Raw genomic sequence first — 19985 nt, forward strand, 5'->3', positions numbered from 1 at the left:
AAGGGTCAACAACTAATGTCCCTTAAGAGGGAAGTTGCAAACTGCACAAACAAAGGAGCTTTAAGTATGACAAAAGGCAAACCAGGAAAATTGCAGAATGAGTTGTAAATCCTCATTACCATACTAAAATTTCAATCATGTTTTGCATGCTGATGGTAAATATTTCCTTTTAACTTTGTCAGGCATTTATGGCGAACTTACGATGTGCAAGGTGCTGTGTAATGTGCTCAGAGCACCCAGAGAAGCCTGCAGGGCCGGCGACCAGTGAGGGAGCTGCAGCCCAAGAGTAAGGCAGGCAGGGATTACACGGCGCTGTTTACAGCATTGGCTCCAACAGAGTCGAGGGTGAGAGGTCTGGCTCCTGCCAGAAGAGGGAAGCATGTGATCTGGGCCTAAGGGCTGAGGAAGACCTTGATCATTAGGAAAAAGGATGAATGTGGCTGGGCACAGTGGCTCAGGCCTGTAATCCCAGAAGTTTGACAGGCTGAGGTGAGAGGATCGCTTGAGGCCTGGAGTTCAAGACCAGCCTGGGCAACATAGCAAGAGACCCTGTTTCTACAAAAAATTTAAAAATTAGCTGGGTGTGGTGGTGTGTACTTATAGTCCCAGCTACCCAAGAGGCCAAGGCAAGAGGATTGCTTCAGCCCAGGAGTTTTGAGTTCAAGGATGCAGTGAGCTGAGATTGTGCCACTGTACTCCAGCCTGGGGACAGAGCAAGACCCTATCTCAAAGAAAAAAAAAAAGAAAAGATGAATGGGTAAAGAAAATGTGCTGGAATATAGAATATTATTCAGCCATAAAAGACAGAAATGCTGCCATTTGTGATAACATATTGGAAGACATTATGCTAAGTGAAATAAGCCAGGCACAGAAAGACAAATACTACATGATCTCACATGTACGTGGAATCTGAAAAAGTCAAATTCATAGAAGCAGGTAGTAAGAATGGTGGTTGCCAAGGGCTGGGGAAGTGAGGAGAAGTGGTTCTGGAGACCTCATGTACAGTGTGATGGCTACAATTAACAACACTGTATTATATACTTGAAATTAGCTAGGAGAATAGATGTGAAATGTCTTCAGCACAAAAAAAAAAAGTTAACTATATGAGATGAAGGTTTATTAACTTGATTGTGGTAATCATTTCACAATATATATGTATATCAAATCGTCACATTGTACACCTTAAATTTATAGTTTTATCAATGATACCTCAATAAAGCTGGGGGAGAAAACAAAGAGAAGAGAAGGAAGGAAGGGCCTTTCAAGCTGAGGACCAAGAAGAACAAAAGCATGGTAGCCTGGAAAAGTCTGTGTGGGCATAGGAGGCCATTGAATGCTATGGAGGTGGGAGTGCCCTACTTTCCAGGCACATGGAAAGCATTGAAAGAACTGTGTCAGTCCAAGAACTGTGTCAGTTGGACATGACAGTGCTGGAGGAGGGTAAGAAATGGGGGAGAGGGATCCGGCACAGTGGCTCATGCCTGTAATCCCAGGACTTCAGGAGGCTGAGGCGGGTGGATCACTTGAGGCCGGAAGTTCGAGACCAGCCTGGCCAATGTAGTGAAACCCTGTCTGTATCAAAAAATACAAAAATTTGCCAGGCATGGTGGCGTGCACCTGTAATCCCAGCTAATTGGGAGGCTGAGGCAGGAGAATTACTTGAACCTGAGGGGTGGAGGTTGCAGTGAGGTGACATTGCACCACTGCACTCCAGCCTGGGCGATAGAGCAAGACTCCATCTCAAAAAAAAAAAAAAGGAGAAGAAAAAGAAATAGGGGGAAAGATGCTGGAGAGGTAAAGTAGGACTAGATTCTGGAGAGTTGGGATGCTGCTGTAGGGAATTTGAATTTTACTCTGGGGGCATAGGAGGCCATTGAGTGCTATGGAGGTGGGAGCGCCCTGCTTTCCAGGCACATCATCCTGCTAGCAAGTCTGTGGGGCTCCAAAGCTCCTCCCATTCTGACATGCGGAGATGGAGTTATCACCATACGCCAGGCAGACAGGATGAGGACCTGAAGTGTGGCCAGGTCAATGTGGCCACAGTGGGGAGGAGAGAAGGGAACGCCTCTGAGAGTCAGAGCTCAGGCTTCACGTCCTAGGCTTGCTACTCACTAGCAGTGCAGCTTACCCAATGGAGTTAACTTCTCTGTGCCTCAGCTTCCTTATCTGTAAAATGGGAATAATGACCGTGCATGCCTCTTAAGGTTATTTTATATAACCTCATACATAATACCTAAAATGTTTAGAATAGTGACTGGTACAATAAGCACTTGACAAAGGTTAGCTATTATTATTTTCAGATGTAAAATCCTGTGACTTAACTGATTGAACTTGGAGGGCAAGGGAAAGAGTCAAAGACATACTATTCATGAAAGGGATACGGTAGATACTCAGAATTGATAATAGCTAGGGAAAAAATAAGAAATAAAACATATTGAGGGACATTCTATAAAATAACTATTCATAATCTTAAAATGTGTCAAGGACACCTACAAAAACTGTTCCATCCTGAAGGAGAGCAGAAGGACATGATGACGAAAGGCAATGTGTGATCCTGAATTTGACCCATTGACTTCAGAGGACATTTTGGAGTCAATTGGGACAATTCAATTGAAATTTGGAGGGGTCCAAGGATATCATTATGAAGGAGGAAGTGCTTGTTTCCTTGTTTGTGGGAAATGACACTAAAAGGTTCTGGAGTAAAGAGGCATCCACTTAGCAACTTATTCCCAAGTGTTTCTGAAAGTTCTTTGTCCTCACAACTCTATTGTAAGTTTGAGATTGCTGAAAATACAAACACTTATTTTCTTAAATTAAAAGCTAGCATTTGTTGAGCATTCACTATCAGGAACTGTGGCCAGTGCTCTGCACATGAGCAGGTTCAGTTCTCCAAGGAAACTTCTCTGACTTTGCATCTCTACCAAAACGGAGCCAAGTACCCCTCCTCTGTGCCCCCATAGTAGGTTGCACTCCTCTTCACTAACTGCCCATGACCATGAGTTACAAGTGGTCTATGAAAAGTAACTGTTTGTTTTTCTGTAACACCTGCCCCCTCCTGCTTCATGGATAGTCTAAGCTGTTTAAAGGTAAGGGCTGTATCCCATTCTCCACTTGCATCCACCACTCTCAGCACAGCTCCTGGTATAGCAAATCCCAAGCTCCCAATACATGCTTGGCGACTGGAACACTGAGGCTTGCTCACCATGGTGACTACCATTAAAAATGAGGCACCAGACTTGGAATGCATGTCTGACACATGACTTCTTTTCAAGGTGGTCCTGGCTCTGGCAAAGGCACACAGTGTGAAAAGCTGGTGGAAAAATATGGATTTACACATCTCTCGACTGGCGAGCTCCTGCGTAAGGAACTGGCATCAGAATCTGAAAGAAGCAAATTGATCAGAGACATTATGGAACGTGGAGACCTGGTGCCCTCAGTAAGTAACACGGCCTGCCCGACACTACTGCCCTTCCTGTCTGGGGAGATCTTTGGGGTTTTTGTAAGGAATCTGAGCTGCTGGAACTAAGAAACCCAAAGAAACAATAACTGTATTTTATTGCCCTCCTTTGCAGCAATCCAGACGCAGGCAGGTCTACAGCAGACAGCCCTTCTGCCCAGCCAGGTCGAGCTGGCCCAGGCTCCTTCCATCTTGTTTGGCTACCAGACCCTCGAATGTTGGCCTAATTTCACATTTTCCCTCCAAATTCATCCCACTTTAGAATGGGAGAAGTTTCAAAATAGAAGTGAGTGTGGTGCAGCAGAGCCCAGAATTAGAAACCCCCAGAAAATATAAAACAATGCTTTGGTCTAGTCCTGGGAGGTATGATGGCATTATCTTGAAATTTGCTATCTTCTTGTGTAATTTAAGAATATCCCCTTTTCTATCTTTTTTCTTCTTCTTAAGTCACCATCCATCTCTGAGAAGCTGGATGGTAGGGATATCAAGAAATATTCATCCCTGCCACACGGGGTGCCATGCTAGGCTCTGTAATGAGGGCTGTATGATACAGTCTCTGTTAGCAATAGAGCTGTCTGGTTCCTCTCTAACCAGTTTCCCACCTGGAAGCCAGAATGGTCCTCAAGAAAGGAAAACAGACCATTACAGTTACCACTTAGCTGGCTTCCTGGAGCCCACCCTTTTCCCTACAGTCTCCTCTTTCCACAGCAGCTGTTATCAGAAAGAGGTCCCGATCCAGACCCCAAGAGACTGTTCTTGGATCTTGTGCAGGAAAGAATTCAGGGCGAGTTGTAAAGTGAAAGGAAGTTTGTTAAGAAAGTAGAGCCGGGCGTGGTGGCTCACGCCTGTAATCCCAGCACTTTGGGAGGCCGAGGCCGGCGGATCACGAGGTCAGGAGATCGAGACCATCCTGGCTAACACAGTGAAACCCTGTCTCTACTAAAAATACAAAAAATTAGCCGGGTGTGGTGGCGGGCATCTGTAGTCCCAGCTACTCGGGAGGCTGAGGCAGGAGAATGGCCTGAACCCAGGAGGCAGAGCTTGCAGTGAGCCAAGATCGCGTCACTGCACTCCAGCCTGGGTGACAGAGCGAGACTCTGTCTCAGAAAAAAAAAAAAAAGAAAGTAGAGGAATAAAAGAATGGCTACTGCATGGACAGAGCAGCCCCGAAGGCTGCTGGTTACCCATTTTATGGATTATTTCTTGATGATATGCTAAACAAGGGGTGGGTTATTCATGCTTCCCTTTTTTGACCATATAGGGTAACTTCCTGACGTTGCTGTGGCATTTGTAAACTGTCATGGCGCTGGTGGGAGTGTAGCAGTGAGGATGACCAGAGGTCACTCTTGTTGCCGTCTTGTTTTTGATGGGTTTTACCCAGTTTCTCTACTGCAGCCTGTTTTATCAGCAAGGTCTTTATGATCTGTATCTTGTACTGACCTCCTATCTCATCCTGTGACTTAGAATGCTTAACCTGGCTGGGCGCAGTGGCTCATGCCTATAATCCCAGCACTTTGGGAGGCTGAGGCAGGTGAATCACGAGGTCAGGAGTTCAAGACCAGCGTGGCCAACATGGTGAAACCCCATCTCTACTAAAAATACAAAAAATTGGCTGGGCGTGGTGACAGGCACCTATAATCCCAGCTACTTGGAAGACTGAGGCAGGAGACTCGCTTGAACCTGGGAGGCAGAGGTTATAGTGAACCAAGATCATGCCTCTGCACTCCAGCCCTGGCGACAATGTGAGACTCGGTCTCAAAAAAAAAAAAAAAAAAAAAAAAAAAAGAACACCTTAACCTTCTGAGAATGCACCCCAGTAGGTCTCAGCCACAGCCAGAATGATTTCTTTAAAGCATTTACCAAAGTGCGTTATTCCCTTCCTCAAAACCTTCCAATGGCTGCCCACTGCACTTAGGATGATATCCACAGTCCTTCCTGCAGCTCTGGCCTCCAGCTCCCTCTCCAGTGTTATTTCCCACCACTCTCACCTTGCTCACTCCCACCCACCACTAGCCTCCTTGTTCCTACCACACGTCAGACTGTTCCTGCCGCAGGGCCTTTGCATTTGCTCTGTCTGCAGCCTGACGCTCTCTCTTCATACAGTCACACAGTTTGCTTCTTCATCCAGATCTCCACTTCAGTGTTACACTTTATCAGATGCCTTCCCTGACCACCCTATAGAAAGCAACACCTCTAGCATTCTGTACCTCTTTGTCCTGCTTTAATTTTGTACCTATCAGTTATCTGTAGCTGACTCTTCATTATATATTTATTTGTTCATCAATATTGTCTGTCTTCTTCATTAGAATATAAACTTCATGAGGACTTCATTCATGATTATCTAGGGATAGATTCTGACCACACTTGCAATGGCCGCATTCCCCAAGCCCCTGCCAGAACGCACAGATCCCACAAGCAGGGAGTTCCTCCACTGGCAGCTGATTGCATTTTCCTCTACCAATTTCCAGACTCTGGTGTATTTCTCCTACTTCATTTACCATAAGCACTTGTTAAATACAAATTTTCAACAAAGAAAGTGATCTTGCTTGAAAATGCTACTTTACATCTACCAAAAGTCTTTTAAGTAGATGTCAAATTTTATAAAATATTTACTGGAAAAAGGTTAACAGCAAAATACCTTTTTTTTTTTTTTTTTTGAGACACAGACTCTCTCATCACCCAGGCTGGAGTGCAGTGGCGCGATCTTGGCTCACTGCAGTTTCCACCTCCCGAGTTCAAGTGATTCTCCTGCCTCAACCTCCCGAGTTGCTGAGATTACAGGCACCCACAACGATGATGCCCGTTTTTGTATTTTTAGTAGAGATGGGGTTTTGCCATGGTGGTCAGGCTGGTCTTGAACTCCTGACCTCAGGTGATCCGCCCACCTCGGCCTTTCAAAGTGCTAGGATTACAGGCATGAGCCACCGCACCCAGCCAGTAAAATACTTTTTATACCATGTTTTGTCTAGTTTTAAATTGCCATTATGCCTAATTCATGGAGTGATACCATATAAAATACAGCTACCTTATCTCATCTAAGATGCCAATATTTTAAGATAGATAACTGGTAAGAATATACCAGTAAGAAAAAAACACTAACAATTAAACTATGATGCAGAACTGATTATAAATACCTGCCAATTTCATCGATATTAAAATATGGCGTGGAGGTGGAAGAGTGAAATGAAATATGGTCAGTCGCTGTCTGCTGTTAACCTTATCTGAACCTTTCTCCCCCCTCAGTGGATGACTGAAGGAGACTTGGGGTACTTCTAGTGTTCTGTGAAGGAGCTCAGGTCCTGACCACTCTCGCTTTGCTCCAGGGCATCGTTCTGGAGCTCCTGAAGGAGGCCATGGTGACCAGCCTCGGGGACACCAGGGGCTTCCTGATTGACGGCTATCCTCGGGAGGTGAAGCAAGGGGAAGAGTTCGGACGCAGGGTGAGTGGTTGTTATGGGGATCCTTCCAGAAGAAAAATAAGGTACATCATTGAGGTTGGGGGATAATTCAAAGTCTATGTCTTTCCCAATTACATTAATGAAAACTTTCCATTACAAGGGGCAGAAACTTAACTCAAACTAGAAATTTTTAAAAAGGAGTAGATTTATTGACTTAAGCAACTAAAACACCCAGCAGTGGTTTGGATTTGGTTGACTCCAGATATCCGAATGTGTTCATCAATTGTCTGACTCTCTCTCTCTCTAATTCTCTTTCCTTTGTGTTGGCCTCATTTTCTTCCTGATCAAGGCTTACCTTCTACCATCTAAGTGGCCTCATAGAAAAGGGTTTCTGTTTCCCAGTGGGTCCAGCAAAAGACCCAGAGTTATCTTTCCTTATCCTGGATTTGGTCACAGTCCCATCATCACTGAGCCAATCACTGTGGCCAAGAGGGAAGGGGAGGGAATATGCTGGCTGGCCCAGCCTGGAGGACCAGGGAAGGATGGGAAGGGAGGAGGCGGCAAGGGCACCACACCTGAACCACACAGGGAAGGAAAATCACCCCCAGGAAAAGTAAGGGCTGCCTTTACAAGAAGACAGGGGAATGGGTGCTGGACAGGCAGCATCAGAACTACACACCACCCTCCCACTATCCTCCCGCTGTCCTACCTGCCAGCCCACCCTCTCCTAGTGAGGAGGGTGGGTCAGGGCCACTCACAGGGGAGCAGCAGTAAGTAGAAACCATCGTGGCTGCCACGTATTGAACCCACTCTGGGCCAGATCCTGTGCCCACACTTTATAGAGGGTACCTGTAATTTTACAAGTCCAGGCAAGAAGGGTACGACTGGCCTCATTTGTTAAACAAAAACTGACCAGCCTGGAGAAATTCGTATTTATACAGAGATCTCTTTAGACTAGTTTTGAAACATTTTTCATATGCAGTTTTCTCATTTTTTTAAAATAACGTTTTTAGATAGATAGGGGAAGTACTGTCCTCACGTTAAGGGTAATGAGTGAAGCCCAGAGAGGGTTAATGACTTCCCCATGGCCACACAGCTGGTGACAACTTACTGGTAAGTGCCACCTGCTGGCAGGACTAAGATTTTGCGGGACCCATTGCCATTCACCTCCAGTGACATTGATTGAGGTGAATTATACTTGCGTGCCTCTGGGGGTTTACTTTGACCTCCTTCTGAGCTGTTTCATTTAACTTCCTTAGACAGTGTTGAAATACTTCAAGGTCAATTGCTCATCTTCCCCTACACTCCCTACAGGAAACCAGAGTCAAAGAAAACATGTCTAAGTCTAGTTGGCATGTGCGGACCCTGGACCCACTCTGGCTATCCCTCAACTCCAGAGCTTCCATCAGCAAGATGGGGGTGGGCAGGGAGAAGTAGATTTGCGGAGCAGAGCCCCATGACTGTGGAAGGTTCAGGCAGTTCTTGATGGGGGACACTCACAATGCCCAAGTTCTAATGAGCTTTTTCCCATGAAACAAACCACTTCAAGAGCACAAACCTCAACGTAAATCAACTAGTGTTTTACAAAATTGAATTGGGAGCATTGTTCTACTTTTTAAATAATTGTGGTAAAATAGACATAACGAAATGTGTTATCTTAACCGTTTTTAAGTGTACAGTTCAATGATGTTAAGTACATTCATATTGTTGTGAAACCATCACCACCATCCATCTTGAAAACTCTTTTTATCTTGCTAAACTGAAAGTCTACCCTTTATTTATTTACTTATTATTTTATTTATTTTTATTTTTGGAGTCAAGGTTTTGCCCTGCTGCCCCAGCTGGAGTGCAGTGGTGCAGTCATAGCTCACTGCAGCCTCAACTTCACAGGCCCAAGCAATCCTCCTACCTCGACCTCCTGAGCAGCTGGGACTACAAGTGTGCACCACCACACCCAGCTAAACTTATTGATTTTTCGTAGACATGAAGATCTCACTCTGTTACCAGGGCTGAACTTGAACTCCTGGGGTCAGGTGATCCTCTCGCCTCAGCCTCCCAAAGTGCTGGGATTACAGGTGTGAGCCACCGCACCTGCCTGAAACTCTACCCTCTCCCTCCTTTCCCCAGCTCCTGACAACCATTTTTCTTTCCATCTCCATGAATTTCACTATTCTAGGTACCTCTTATTTCACTTAAAAAAATGTCCTCAAGGTTCATTCATGCTGCAGCATGTGTCAGAATTTCCTTCCTTTTCCAGGTCAAATAACATTCCATTGTATGTATATGCCACATTATTTTTATTCATTCACCTATTGATAGAGACTGAGGTTTCTTTCACTTTCTGGCTATTGTGAATAATGTTACCATGACTACGTGTACACAGTATCTGTTCAAGTTCCTGCTTTAGTTCTTTTGGGCATATACCCACAGGAGGAATTGCTAGATCATATGGTAATTCTATTTTTAATTTTTTAAGGAGCCACCATACTACACATATACGTACATACTGCCAGCCATAGTGGCCACACCATTTTACATTCCTACCGACGATGCATGAGAATTTCAATTTCTCTCACCAACACTTGTTATTTTATGGGTTGTTTTGATAGTGGCCATCCTAATGGGTATGAGGTGGTATCTTATTGTGGTTTTGATTTGCAGTTCTCTAATGATTAGTGACATTGAGCATCTTTTCATGTGCTTTTTGGCCAGTTGTATATCTTCTCTGCAGAAATGTCTATTTGAGTCCTTTACCCATTTTTAAATGAAGTTGTTTTCTTTTTGTTGTTGTCTAGTTGTAGGAGTTCTTTATATATTTTAGATAGTAACTCCTTATCAGATATATGACCTACAGATATTTTCTTTCATTTGATAGGCTGTCTTTTCACTCTTTTGATTGTGTCCTTTGATGCACAAAAGCTTTTCATTTGGTGTAGTCCAATTGATCTATTTTTACTTTTGTTGCCTGTGCTTTTTGTCCTGTACAAGAAATTATTGCCTAATCCCCATGAAGCCTTCCCTCTGTGTTTTCTTTTAAAAGCTTTGTAGTTTTAGTGCTTATATATTTAGGTATTTTGATCCAGTTTGTTTGTTTGTTTGTTTGTTGTTTGTTTGTGATGGAGTCTCAGTCTGTCGCCCAGGCTGGAGTGCAGTGGTGCAATCTTGGCTCACTTCAACCTCTGCCTACCAGGTTCAAGCAATTCTTGTGCCTCAGCCTCCCCAGTAGCTGGGACTACAGGCACATGCCACCACGCCTGGCTAATTTTTTTGTACTTTTAGTGGAGACGGAGTTTCACCATGTTGCCCAGGCTTGTCTTGGACGCCTGACCTCATGTGATCCGCCTGCCTTGGCCTCCCAAAGTGCTGGGATTACAGGCGTGAGCTACCACCCCCAGCCTTGATCCATTTTGAGTGAATTTTTTGTATATGGTGTCAGATTATTTTGCATACGGATATCCAGTTTTCCCAATGCCATTTGTCAAAAGAATATTTTCTCCCACAGAATGATCTTGACATTTATGTTAGTGCGTTTGCATTGCTATGAGGAATACCTAAGGCTGGGTAATTTATAAAGAAAAGAGGTTATTTTGGCTCATGGTTCTGCAGCCTGTACAGGAAGCATGGCATTGGCATCTGCTCCTGGTGAGGCCTCAGGAAGCTTCCACTCACAGCAGAAGGTGAGGAAGAAGCCAGTGCATCACATGTTGAGAGAGAGATGTCAGAGGCCCCTGACTCTTTTCTATAATCACATCTTCCGTGAACTCATGGAATGAGAACTCAGTCATTACCACGAGGATAGCACCAAGCCATTCATGAGCAGTCTGCCCCCATGACCCAAACACCTCCACCTGGCCCCACCTCCAACACTGGAGGTCACATTTCAACATGAGATTTGGAGGGGACAAATTCCAAACCATATTAGCATCCTCATGAAAAATCATTTGACCATATGTAGGTGAGAGTTTATTTTTGGACTGTCTATTCTGTCTATATATCTGTCTTTATGCCTATACCACATTCTTTTGATTACTGTAGCTTAGTAATAAGTTTTGAAATCAGGAAGTGTGAGACTTCCAGTTTTGTGGTTCTTTTTGGTGATTGTTTTGGCAATTCAGGGCCTCTTGAAATTCTATATGGTTTTAGAATGATGTTTCTATTCCTGGGGGGGAAAAAAAAAAACCATTGGGATTTTGATAGGGATTACATTAAATTTGTAGATCATTTTGGGTAATATCAACATCTGAGCAATATTAAGCCTTCCATGGATTGTTTTATATTTTGTTTATTCTGATCTTCTAGCCAACATCTAGGCTGTGGATAAGTCCCTAGGGATACATTCTAAGTAACTGAAGAACAGGAAAATTTTTTTATACCACCTTAGAATCAAGGCCTGTGCAGGGCTGGGGGTTGGAGGGGATACAAAGAGAGGAAGGTGTGGTCCAACCCTTGAGAAGCTTCCTGTCTATGAGGACTGGCAGTTGTGTAAACATGACACTAAAATACAATTGCAGATGTGTAACAACTGCTGCAGGATCAACAGTGTTTACTCAGGTTCAGGCTTTTCCCAGTTACCTTGCCCTTGAACTTAAGGTTAGAAGAGCTCTGAGAGAGCCTCCAGGAAAGTCAGGACAGGTCCGGTACGTTTTTGGAAGTGATGGAAATAAAAGTCTTTTCTTTTTTTTTTTAATTTTTTTGATACGGAGTCTCGCTCTGTCACCCAGATAGAGTCCGTGGTGCGATCTCGGCTCACTGCAAGCTCCGCCTCCCGGGTTCACGCCGTTCTCCTGCCTCAGCCTCCCGAGTAGCTGGGACTACAGGCGCCCGCCACCACGCCCTGCTAATTTTTTGTATTTTTAGTAGAGACAGGGTTTCACCGTGTTAGCCAGGATGGTCTCGATCTCTTGACCTCGTCATCCACCCTCCTTGGCCTCCCAAAGTGCTGGGATTACAGGCATGAACCACCGTGCCCAGCCAAGTCTTTTTTTTTTTTTTTTTTAATTGCTCTGAGAGGTGGTAGAATATTCTTGTGAAACCCTCAAATGGTCAAGGAAAAGATGTATAGTAAATAAATAAGGGCTCTCTCTCTCTCTCTCTCTCTCAGTCAACAACAAAAAAATTAAATTATAATCCTTATTCTTCTTTGGGGAATTTTAAAACTGAGTCTGAAGGCAAACCCCAGAACTTAGGCCTGTGGGGTTCCACACCATTCTGAGCAATGACAGCCCTTGGAGCTTCCCAAGGTGGAATCATTAAAGCATGTCACTCATGTGCTCTGGAGTCAGAAAACCTAGGTTTTCACCTCTGTCATATATTACGGAGATAATAATACCTGTTAACACCCATTTAAAAGGTTTTGTAAACATCAGATCATACAACATACATAAATGTCTTCTAAGCTATAAAAGTTTATAAAATAGTATCTAGTTTAGCATCACTCATTTGTTAATCACACCTCATACAAACCTCTAAAATTCCTGCTCCATCACCACTTCCTCCTTTGCTTAAAACCCAGTTGGGCTGAGCTCAGAGCTCTATGCAGCCCATTGGTCTGTCCTCTGGCCTTTGGGTAAGTATGAATTCAAATGATCCATGTGATCTTCCCTAAAGTAAAGCAAAATCCTTCCTCTCCCACTGTGGTCCCTGGTCAGACAGGTTTTAGAATGTGGCAGAGAAGAAGCCTAACTAGAACTAAGGAACAAGAAAGTCATCAACATGGTGACTGTACACTTACACCCAATGCTAAAATTCATGATGCCATTTCAAACAACACACAGGTGACCTATTTCATTACTGAGCATACAACCCTTAAGTGAGATTTTAGACATCTACAAAGAGAGTTTCTTACATACTGCTGGGAGGAACTTACAGAGACCAAGAGTGACACTGATTTGTCCCTGGACAGTAACTTTAGAAGATTCTAGTATCAATTTAGCAGGTGTGCAAGACAACACATGCAACCCTCCAGAATGAGCACCTGCTTTAAACCTGACCAGATGGCCAGGCATGGTGGCTCACGCCTGTAATCCCAGCACTTTGGGAGGCCAAGGCAGGCAGATCACCTGAGGTCAGGAGTTCGAGACCAGCCAGACCAACATGGCGAAACCCCATCTCTACTAAAAATACAAAATTAGCCGGGCATGGTGGCACATGCCTGTAATCCCAGCTACTCGGGAGACTGAGGCAGGAGTATCGCTTGAACCCAGGAGGCAGAGGTTGCAGTGAGCCAAGATTGCACCACTGCACCTCAGCCTGCGTGACAGAGTGAAACTCCATCTCAAAAAATAATAATAATAATAAAACCTGACCAGATAAACAAAGATGCTATAAACGCTACTGTTGACCCATTACTGCCCTGCAGGGCCCTTCATTTGTAGCTCCCCTCCAAATTATAGGCAAAAAATGCATTTGAAATTTGACAAAGACAAATGCAGACATCTGATTTTCCCCAGAGATTCAAAGTAATCAGCTTGGTTGAAAGCATATATTTCCCATTTGTGCATCAGGCCTGCAACTACGTTTGAGGTCCATTCAAGCCTGGAGAGGTTTTAACCAGCCCACAAAAATCTCACCAGCCTTTCTGGGTCACCGAGATTGATGTGTCCAATGCATTGGACCATCAGTTCCTTTAAAAATTCAGTTAGTTAGGCTGACACTTTTGCATACCTGTAGCTGAGTTATCCGAGATGCAAGGTCCTTTGACGATTTCCTTGGCCACTGCGTATGACATCGCTAAAAATCAAATGCAAACTAATGTCCACAGCTTAAGGGTAAGTCTGTGTGTGGTTTCTCTGTTACCTTCCTATCTTCTATTCCCCAAGCTGGTTCTGTCCCTGTTGAATTATAACCTATGCCTTCAGTTTGCAGCATGATTTACTGGAGGAGGGGCTGTGTGTATGTACATGTATGTGTGCATATATGCATGTAGATGTGTGTAACGGGGCAGAAGGAATATAAGAGAGGAGTCAGGGTTTCTGATCACCATCCTCATTCCCCACTCCAGCTGAGAACCCCTGCTTATAGTGACTCTGGTGTGAACAGGCCTGTATTTGGAAGCTGGCTTTGTAACTCATTGGCTGGTAAGCAAGTCAGCTAACTTTGTAGACCTCTATCTCCTCTTCTACAATGTGTTGGTTGGAAATATGTACCTCAGTGATTTTTGGGAAGATTGGATGGGATCCTTGACAAGTGCCTTTACACATTTATAAGCCTACATATGGTGTTCAATAAATCTTTACAGTTTTTTCAATAATGTGTATTTTTTCTGACTATAGAAATAAAAATATAATATGAAACAATACACAAAAATACAAAACAAAGAATAACTAACCATCCAGTGATAATACCTTTAACATTTGATGTATATTCTCGCCATCTTTGTTCTGCCCGTTTTTGCATAGTTAAAATCATACAGAACATAGGAATAATAATTATTTTTTCAGTACTTACAGTGTGCCAGGAACTGAACTCGATGCTTTACACATGCCATTTGATTAATTTTTACAGTCCTACTTAATAGGTGTTAGTACCCCCATTTTATCGATTTTTTTTTTCTTCATTTTTTTGAGATGGAGTCTTGCTCTCTCACCCAGGCTGGAGTGCAGCAGCGTGATCTCAGCTCACTGCAACCTCCGCCTCCCGGCCTCAAGCGATTCTCCTGCCTCAGCAGCTGGGATTACAGGCGCCCCCCACCACGCTCAGCTGATTTTTGTATTTTTAGTAGAGATGGGGTTTCACCATGTTGGTCAGGCTGGTCTTGAACTCCTGACCTCGTGATCCGCCCACCTCGGCCTCCCAAAGTGCTGGGACTACCGGCATGAGCCATTTTATAGATTCTTACCATCTTGAGAAGGGCTCTGTGCTTAGCCTGACTCCCTGGTGTGAAATCGAAATGCTTTCCAGTGTTAAGCCAATCTCATACTCAACACCAGCCAAATTAACCACATATTAACAGAACTCATATTAACAGAAGTCATATTAATAGAAGTAGAATGCATGGGTTTGCTCTTGGCTTTTCCCTCCCAAAAGACTCTTAGGTGAAATTCTGCCTTTAGCCAGAATATGTACATAACTCTCGTGGAGATGGGAATGATGGCTTCACAGTGATCCCTCTGCCTCACTACTCTCAACCATCTCAAGACACTTCATTGACAGAACCAGTGTTTCTGTTTATAAGTGTATTCTAATCTTCAGAATGAGCTCTTAACACATACACACATATGCACACACGCACAAAGTTTGAGTCTGGCCAAGGGAATGTCCAGTTGGTGTGTTCGAGTTGTTTAGAATTGTGGGCAGCCCTGGAGGCCACATAGGATTTTCCACTTGAGATGTTCTGCTCTCTTCTTCTGGTTCCTGGTTCGCTGCAGAACTTAGAGCTGCGTAATGGCGGTGTGGGGGGAGAAGGTATATATCAATTGAGTAGTATTACTATCGTTAGGGTTGTGTGTTCAGGAATGCTGGAATGACCCAGATATTCCTCCTCTAGTGAGGTTCCCCCAAGGGGACATACCTCAAGGTGAGAGCAAATGAGAAGTAGGCACGCCACTTTCTTTTCAGCCACGGCCCTTTCCTGCCAGCGTAGGGAGACTCTGGTAGACATGCTGGAGCGTGTGACTTAGGCTAAAAGCCTGAGTGAAGCCACTGACTCTTTCTAGACCTAAATCTGACCAGTGGGATACTTTACAGTTCAAAAGATGACTATGTTGCCAAGCCCGCCTTAAATAACATTAGCTCCATTTATGTAGTGTTTGAAATGGATCAGGGGTTTTACATGTACAAACTCATTTAACCCTCACAATAGTCCTGTGAGTCAAACACTATTATTATCCTCATTTTTAAATGAGGAAACTGAGACACACACCAAGAATAAGATAGTTGTTATTCTCAACAAAGAGAGTTCCTGGATGGCATGGAGAGCTCCTGCCCACTGGTAAACATGGGCTAACACCCATTCTGACTTAATCAGAAGAAAACTAAGGTGGGGGTGGAGTCAGAGGGCAGGAGGGCAAACTTCTCCTCCCGCTCCACTTGCTGGAATGACCAAAGCAAAACCATGATCACAGCCCACGATGCTGATGTCCTCGTGCTGGTGGGCTGCCGTCATCCCCTCAGGGATGCAAGGATGAGCGTGGTCCCATTAGATCCCAAGAGGCAGCAGAGGCGGCTTCTGAAAACTAAAATAAGTGAGTAGGCACCCCTCTCCACTCACTCCCTTTCCCATGGCCCTGCTCTTCTCTCCTGGTTCCATCTGGCCCACTCAGCTTCTTGCCCAAGCCTCATTCTGAAGGCGCTGGCTCTCTCCATCAGGGTGAGGTCACCAGGCGTTGGGGTTACATGCATCTGCTTCAGGCCTGTCACTCACTAGTCCCTAGTGACCTTGGCAAGGTTAACCTCTGAGGGTCTCCATTTCCTCATCCTTAAAGTGGGAATAATCGTACTTCCCAGCAAGGGTGCCAGAGGGCTTAAGGGATGGCTGTTTGTAAAGCCCTCAGCACAGTGAAGCTTAGCCAGCTGCTGAAATGTTGCTGATGGCGCCTCAGCAGCCCTTCCAAGGGCACTTGTGTTCTAACTAAGGTCCCCTGAAAACCAAAGGCCGTGGAGAATCCAGTGATGCTGGTGGCAGAGCCCTAGGATGCCAACGGGATGATGCTGGGGGCAGGCCAATGTTCCGAAGTCTCTGATTCATTCAGCCACCTCTGCTCGCCTGCCTACTTGCTGTTGAAGACTAACCACAGTCCGGTGATAACAGAGCAGAGCTGGGAGCCAGACAGCTACTCCAGGGGACTTTCTAATGATATATAGCAAAGCATTTTGAAAAAAAAAATTAAATGGTATCTCATTCAAACATTTCAAAAAATTGAGGTATTAAAAACAAATGGTTCAGATCACTTCCAAATAGAATAACTGATCGATAGCTTTTTTATATAGGAGGAGAGTGCTGATTCCAGGAGAGAGAGTTTAGGCCAAACCCCCTAGTTTTGGCACAGGAAAATGGCTTGGCAGAGTAGCTTATCAAACTAGGATGTTGTGAAGACTCAGCGAGGGATCTTGTTAAGATGCAGACTCTAGGCTGGGCACGGTGGCCTATACCTGTAATCGCAGTACTTTGGGAGGCCGAGGTGGGCGGATCACTTGAGGTCAGGAGTTCTTGACCAGCCTGGCCATCATGGTGAAACCCTGTCTCTACTAAAAATACAAAAATTCACCCGGTGTGGTGGCGCACACCTGTAATCCCAGCTACTTGGGAGGCTAAGACAGGAGGATTGCTTGAACTTGGGAGGCAGAGGTTGCAGTGATCACATCACTGCACTCCAGCCTGCGCTACAGAGACAACTCTGTCGCAAAAAAAAAAAAAAAAGCAGATTCTGCTTCAGCAGGTCGCATGTTATGCCTGAGAGTCTGCATTTCTAACAAGCTTCCAAGACATGGTGCTGGTCCAGGGGCCACACTTTCCACATCAGTGTGGAAGAAAAAGCTACCTCTCTGCCCCTTTGGTGCTTATTTTGGTCTAAAAGGTCATTTGTTGCCGGCTCCTGCTCAGTGACACATAATCTCTCTTTGTACCTGTGTCCCTGAATTATCTTTCCTGTCCCCACGAGTGGCCTGAAAATGACCCCACAATTGGAAAAATCGCCTGGCTGCCTCATGCAACCCTAACCTGAAGTTCTTTCAGGGAGAACATTAAGCCGCCTCCCAAGCTCGCCCTCTGCTGGTGAACAATGGTCATTTTTTTCCCTAAACCCTCACCCAGCCTTTCTTGCTGCACAAATGCTCTTCTTTTTTTTCCTTCCAATTAATACAGACAGAAGAGTCGCATGACCTATTCCAGAAGTTTATTGCACTGTTGTAGATTTTGGAGAGTGTTTCCACTCTGTTCCTTAAAGTACACCCCTCAGAGGAGGTAGATATATGTTTGACCAACACTGTCTGGCAACTCACGATGTTGTGAGTTCTCCATGTTGCCTAAACATCCTCTTCTTGACTGAACTTTGTTCTCATCCCACCCCACACACTTTCTACAGGGGTGGCAAGCCTTCATTTACTCACAGCTCGAATGTGGCAAGGTCACGGGGAGTAATGGTTTCCTTTGATCCAGGGTTGGAGGAGGATGCAAAGTAAGCATGTTCCAGAGACAAAAGAACATTTAAGAGAAGGATATGGAGATGGAAGACTCATACCACAGATCATACCACCATCACTCATTCATTAAAACATTTCTTCATCACCTACTGTGTGCAAGACTTGGGACTAGGAGCGGAGAATTCTTAATCCCTGCACACGGGGAACCTAAGCCTCATAGAGGAAATAAACGTAATAGTGAATCGTTAGTGTCTGCCGTATGCCAAGGAGCATACGTACATTACCTTATTTAATTTTATTTCATCCTCACAGCAATCCTATGATCGTCCTCATTGTATGAATGAGAAAACTCAGATGCAGAGAAGTGGAGTGAGACTTCTAGTTAATGAGGAAGTCAGTTAACAATATGTAAGCCTGGCCCAGTGGCATGTGTGTGTAGCCCCAGCTACTCCGGAGGCTGAGGCAAGAGGATCACTTGAGTCCAGGAGTTCAAGACTGTATAGTGCACTATAATTATGCCTGTGAATAGCCATTGCCCTCCAGCCTGGGCATCAGAGCAAAAACCCCATCTCTTACAAAATAAAATAAAATACAAACTTTAAACAACAATTTGTTATTATCTCTCATGGTTCTGGAGGTTATGGGGCTCAGCGGGCTGGTTCTCACTTGGGGTTCCTTATGTAATTGCACTCAGAAAGTGGCCGGGGCTGAGATCCATGTCTGCAGCCAGGGCTGGGATGTCTAAAACAGTTGGGGGCTGGTGGGCATCTGCATCCACATGGCCTCTCCACATGGCTGGCTTGGCCTTCCTCTCAGACTGGCAGTCTCAGGATAGTTGGACGTCTTAGGTGGCAGCGGACTCCCCGCTGCAGCGAGTGTTCCACAAAACCAGACAGAAACTGCAGAATTTCTTGTGACCTGGACTCTAAAAGCAGGGACATTGTTTCCGCTATAGTCTGTTGATCAAAACGGTTACAGGTCAGATTCAAGGTGTTTCTGTGTCTCAGTGGGAGAGTAGCTTACGAATAAAGCGAGATAACGAATTGATAGAGCCCATCCTGGAGACAAGCCATGACACCAGGGTTTGACCCTAAGCAGCCTGACTCCAGCCTCTGTGTGCTCAAGCATTATGCCCCACTCCCCTGACACAGTACGGGCACAGCCACAGAATGCCACCTGTGGCTGTTATAAGATATCGTGGTGGCTTCTAGGAGAAGTGATTAGCTCTGCCTCTGGTGGTCAGCAAAGGCTTCACATTAGAGGAAACACCCCCTCACACATACATACTCCTTTCTTCTCAGTGCAGAAGACAGACAGTGGCTGCAGTGGGTGGCACATGTGCCCCTGCATCACGTGAGGTGGCCTAAAAGCTGAGGGCGAGAGGCAGCTCTGAGGCAGCGTGTGGAAGGGAACTGACAGAAGAGGGAGCTATGGAGTCCAGTCCCAATTGCACCACAGTGTAATGCTGGGACCTTGAGGGGAACCAGAAGGCCAAGAAAGGAAAAAGCAGAGGCCCTGGGCCTTTGCAGAACATCAGCAGGGTGAGGCTTCTGACTGTGTTGTGCTCCCCTCCCTTCTCCAGATTGGAGACCCACACTTGGTGATCTGTATGGACTGCTCGGCGGACACCATGACCAACCGCCTTCTCCAAAGGAGCCAGAGCAGCCCGCCTGCGGACGACACCACCAAGACCATCGCCAAGCGCCTGGAAGCCTACTACCGAGCGTCCATCCCCGTGATCGCCTACTACGAGACGAAAACACAGCTACACAAGGCGAGTCGCTTCACTTTCCCCTCTGAAATAAGTCACTTACCTTTTCTTTTTTTTTTTTTTTTTAATGAAAAGAGAAAAAGCTGAGAACATTTTAGTTAAGCGATCTGGGAATTAGAACTCTGCGCAGCTGCAGCACTGGGGCCTAAAGGCCTAGCACAGTGGCTCTTGCCTGTAATCCCCAACACTGTGGGAGGTCAAGGCGGGTGTATTGCTTGAGCCCAAGAGTTCAAGACCAGCCTAAGCAACATAGTGAGACCCCCGCCTCTACAAAAAATCA

At 45.1% G+C, this 19985-nt stretch overlaps 1 protein-coding gene across 2 annotated transcripts in view; it reads left to right on the forward strand.

The window, feature by feature from the left end:
- Positions 1–19985, forward strand: part of AK5 (adenylate kinase 5) — a 292878-nt gene that overhangs the window by 248965 nt on the left and 23928 nt on the right. For both annotated transcript variants that reach the window (XM_050805099.1, XM_050805103.1), the window contains exons 11-13: positions 3273–3436; positions 6781–6897; positions 19517–19708. In XM_050805099.1, coding sequence (XP_050661056.1) covers positions 3273–3436; positions 6781–6897; positions 19517–19708 — 473 coding nt within the window. The remainder of the gene's footprint in view (positions 1–3272; positions 3437–6780; positions 6898–19516; positions 19709–19985) is intronic.

The sequence above is a fragment of the Macaca thibetana genome, chromosome 1 (genome assembly GCF_024542745.1).
Source record: "Macaca thibetana thibetana isolate TM-01 chromosome 1, ASM2454274v1, whole genome shotgun sequence".
Classification (NCBI taxonomy): Eukaryota; Metazoa; Chordata; class Mammalia; order Primates; family Cercopithecidae; genus Macaca; species Macaca thibetana.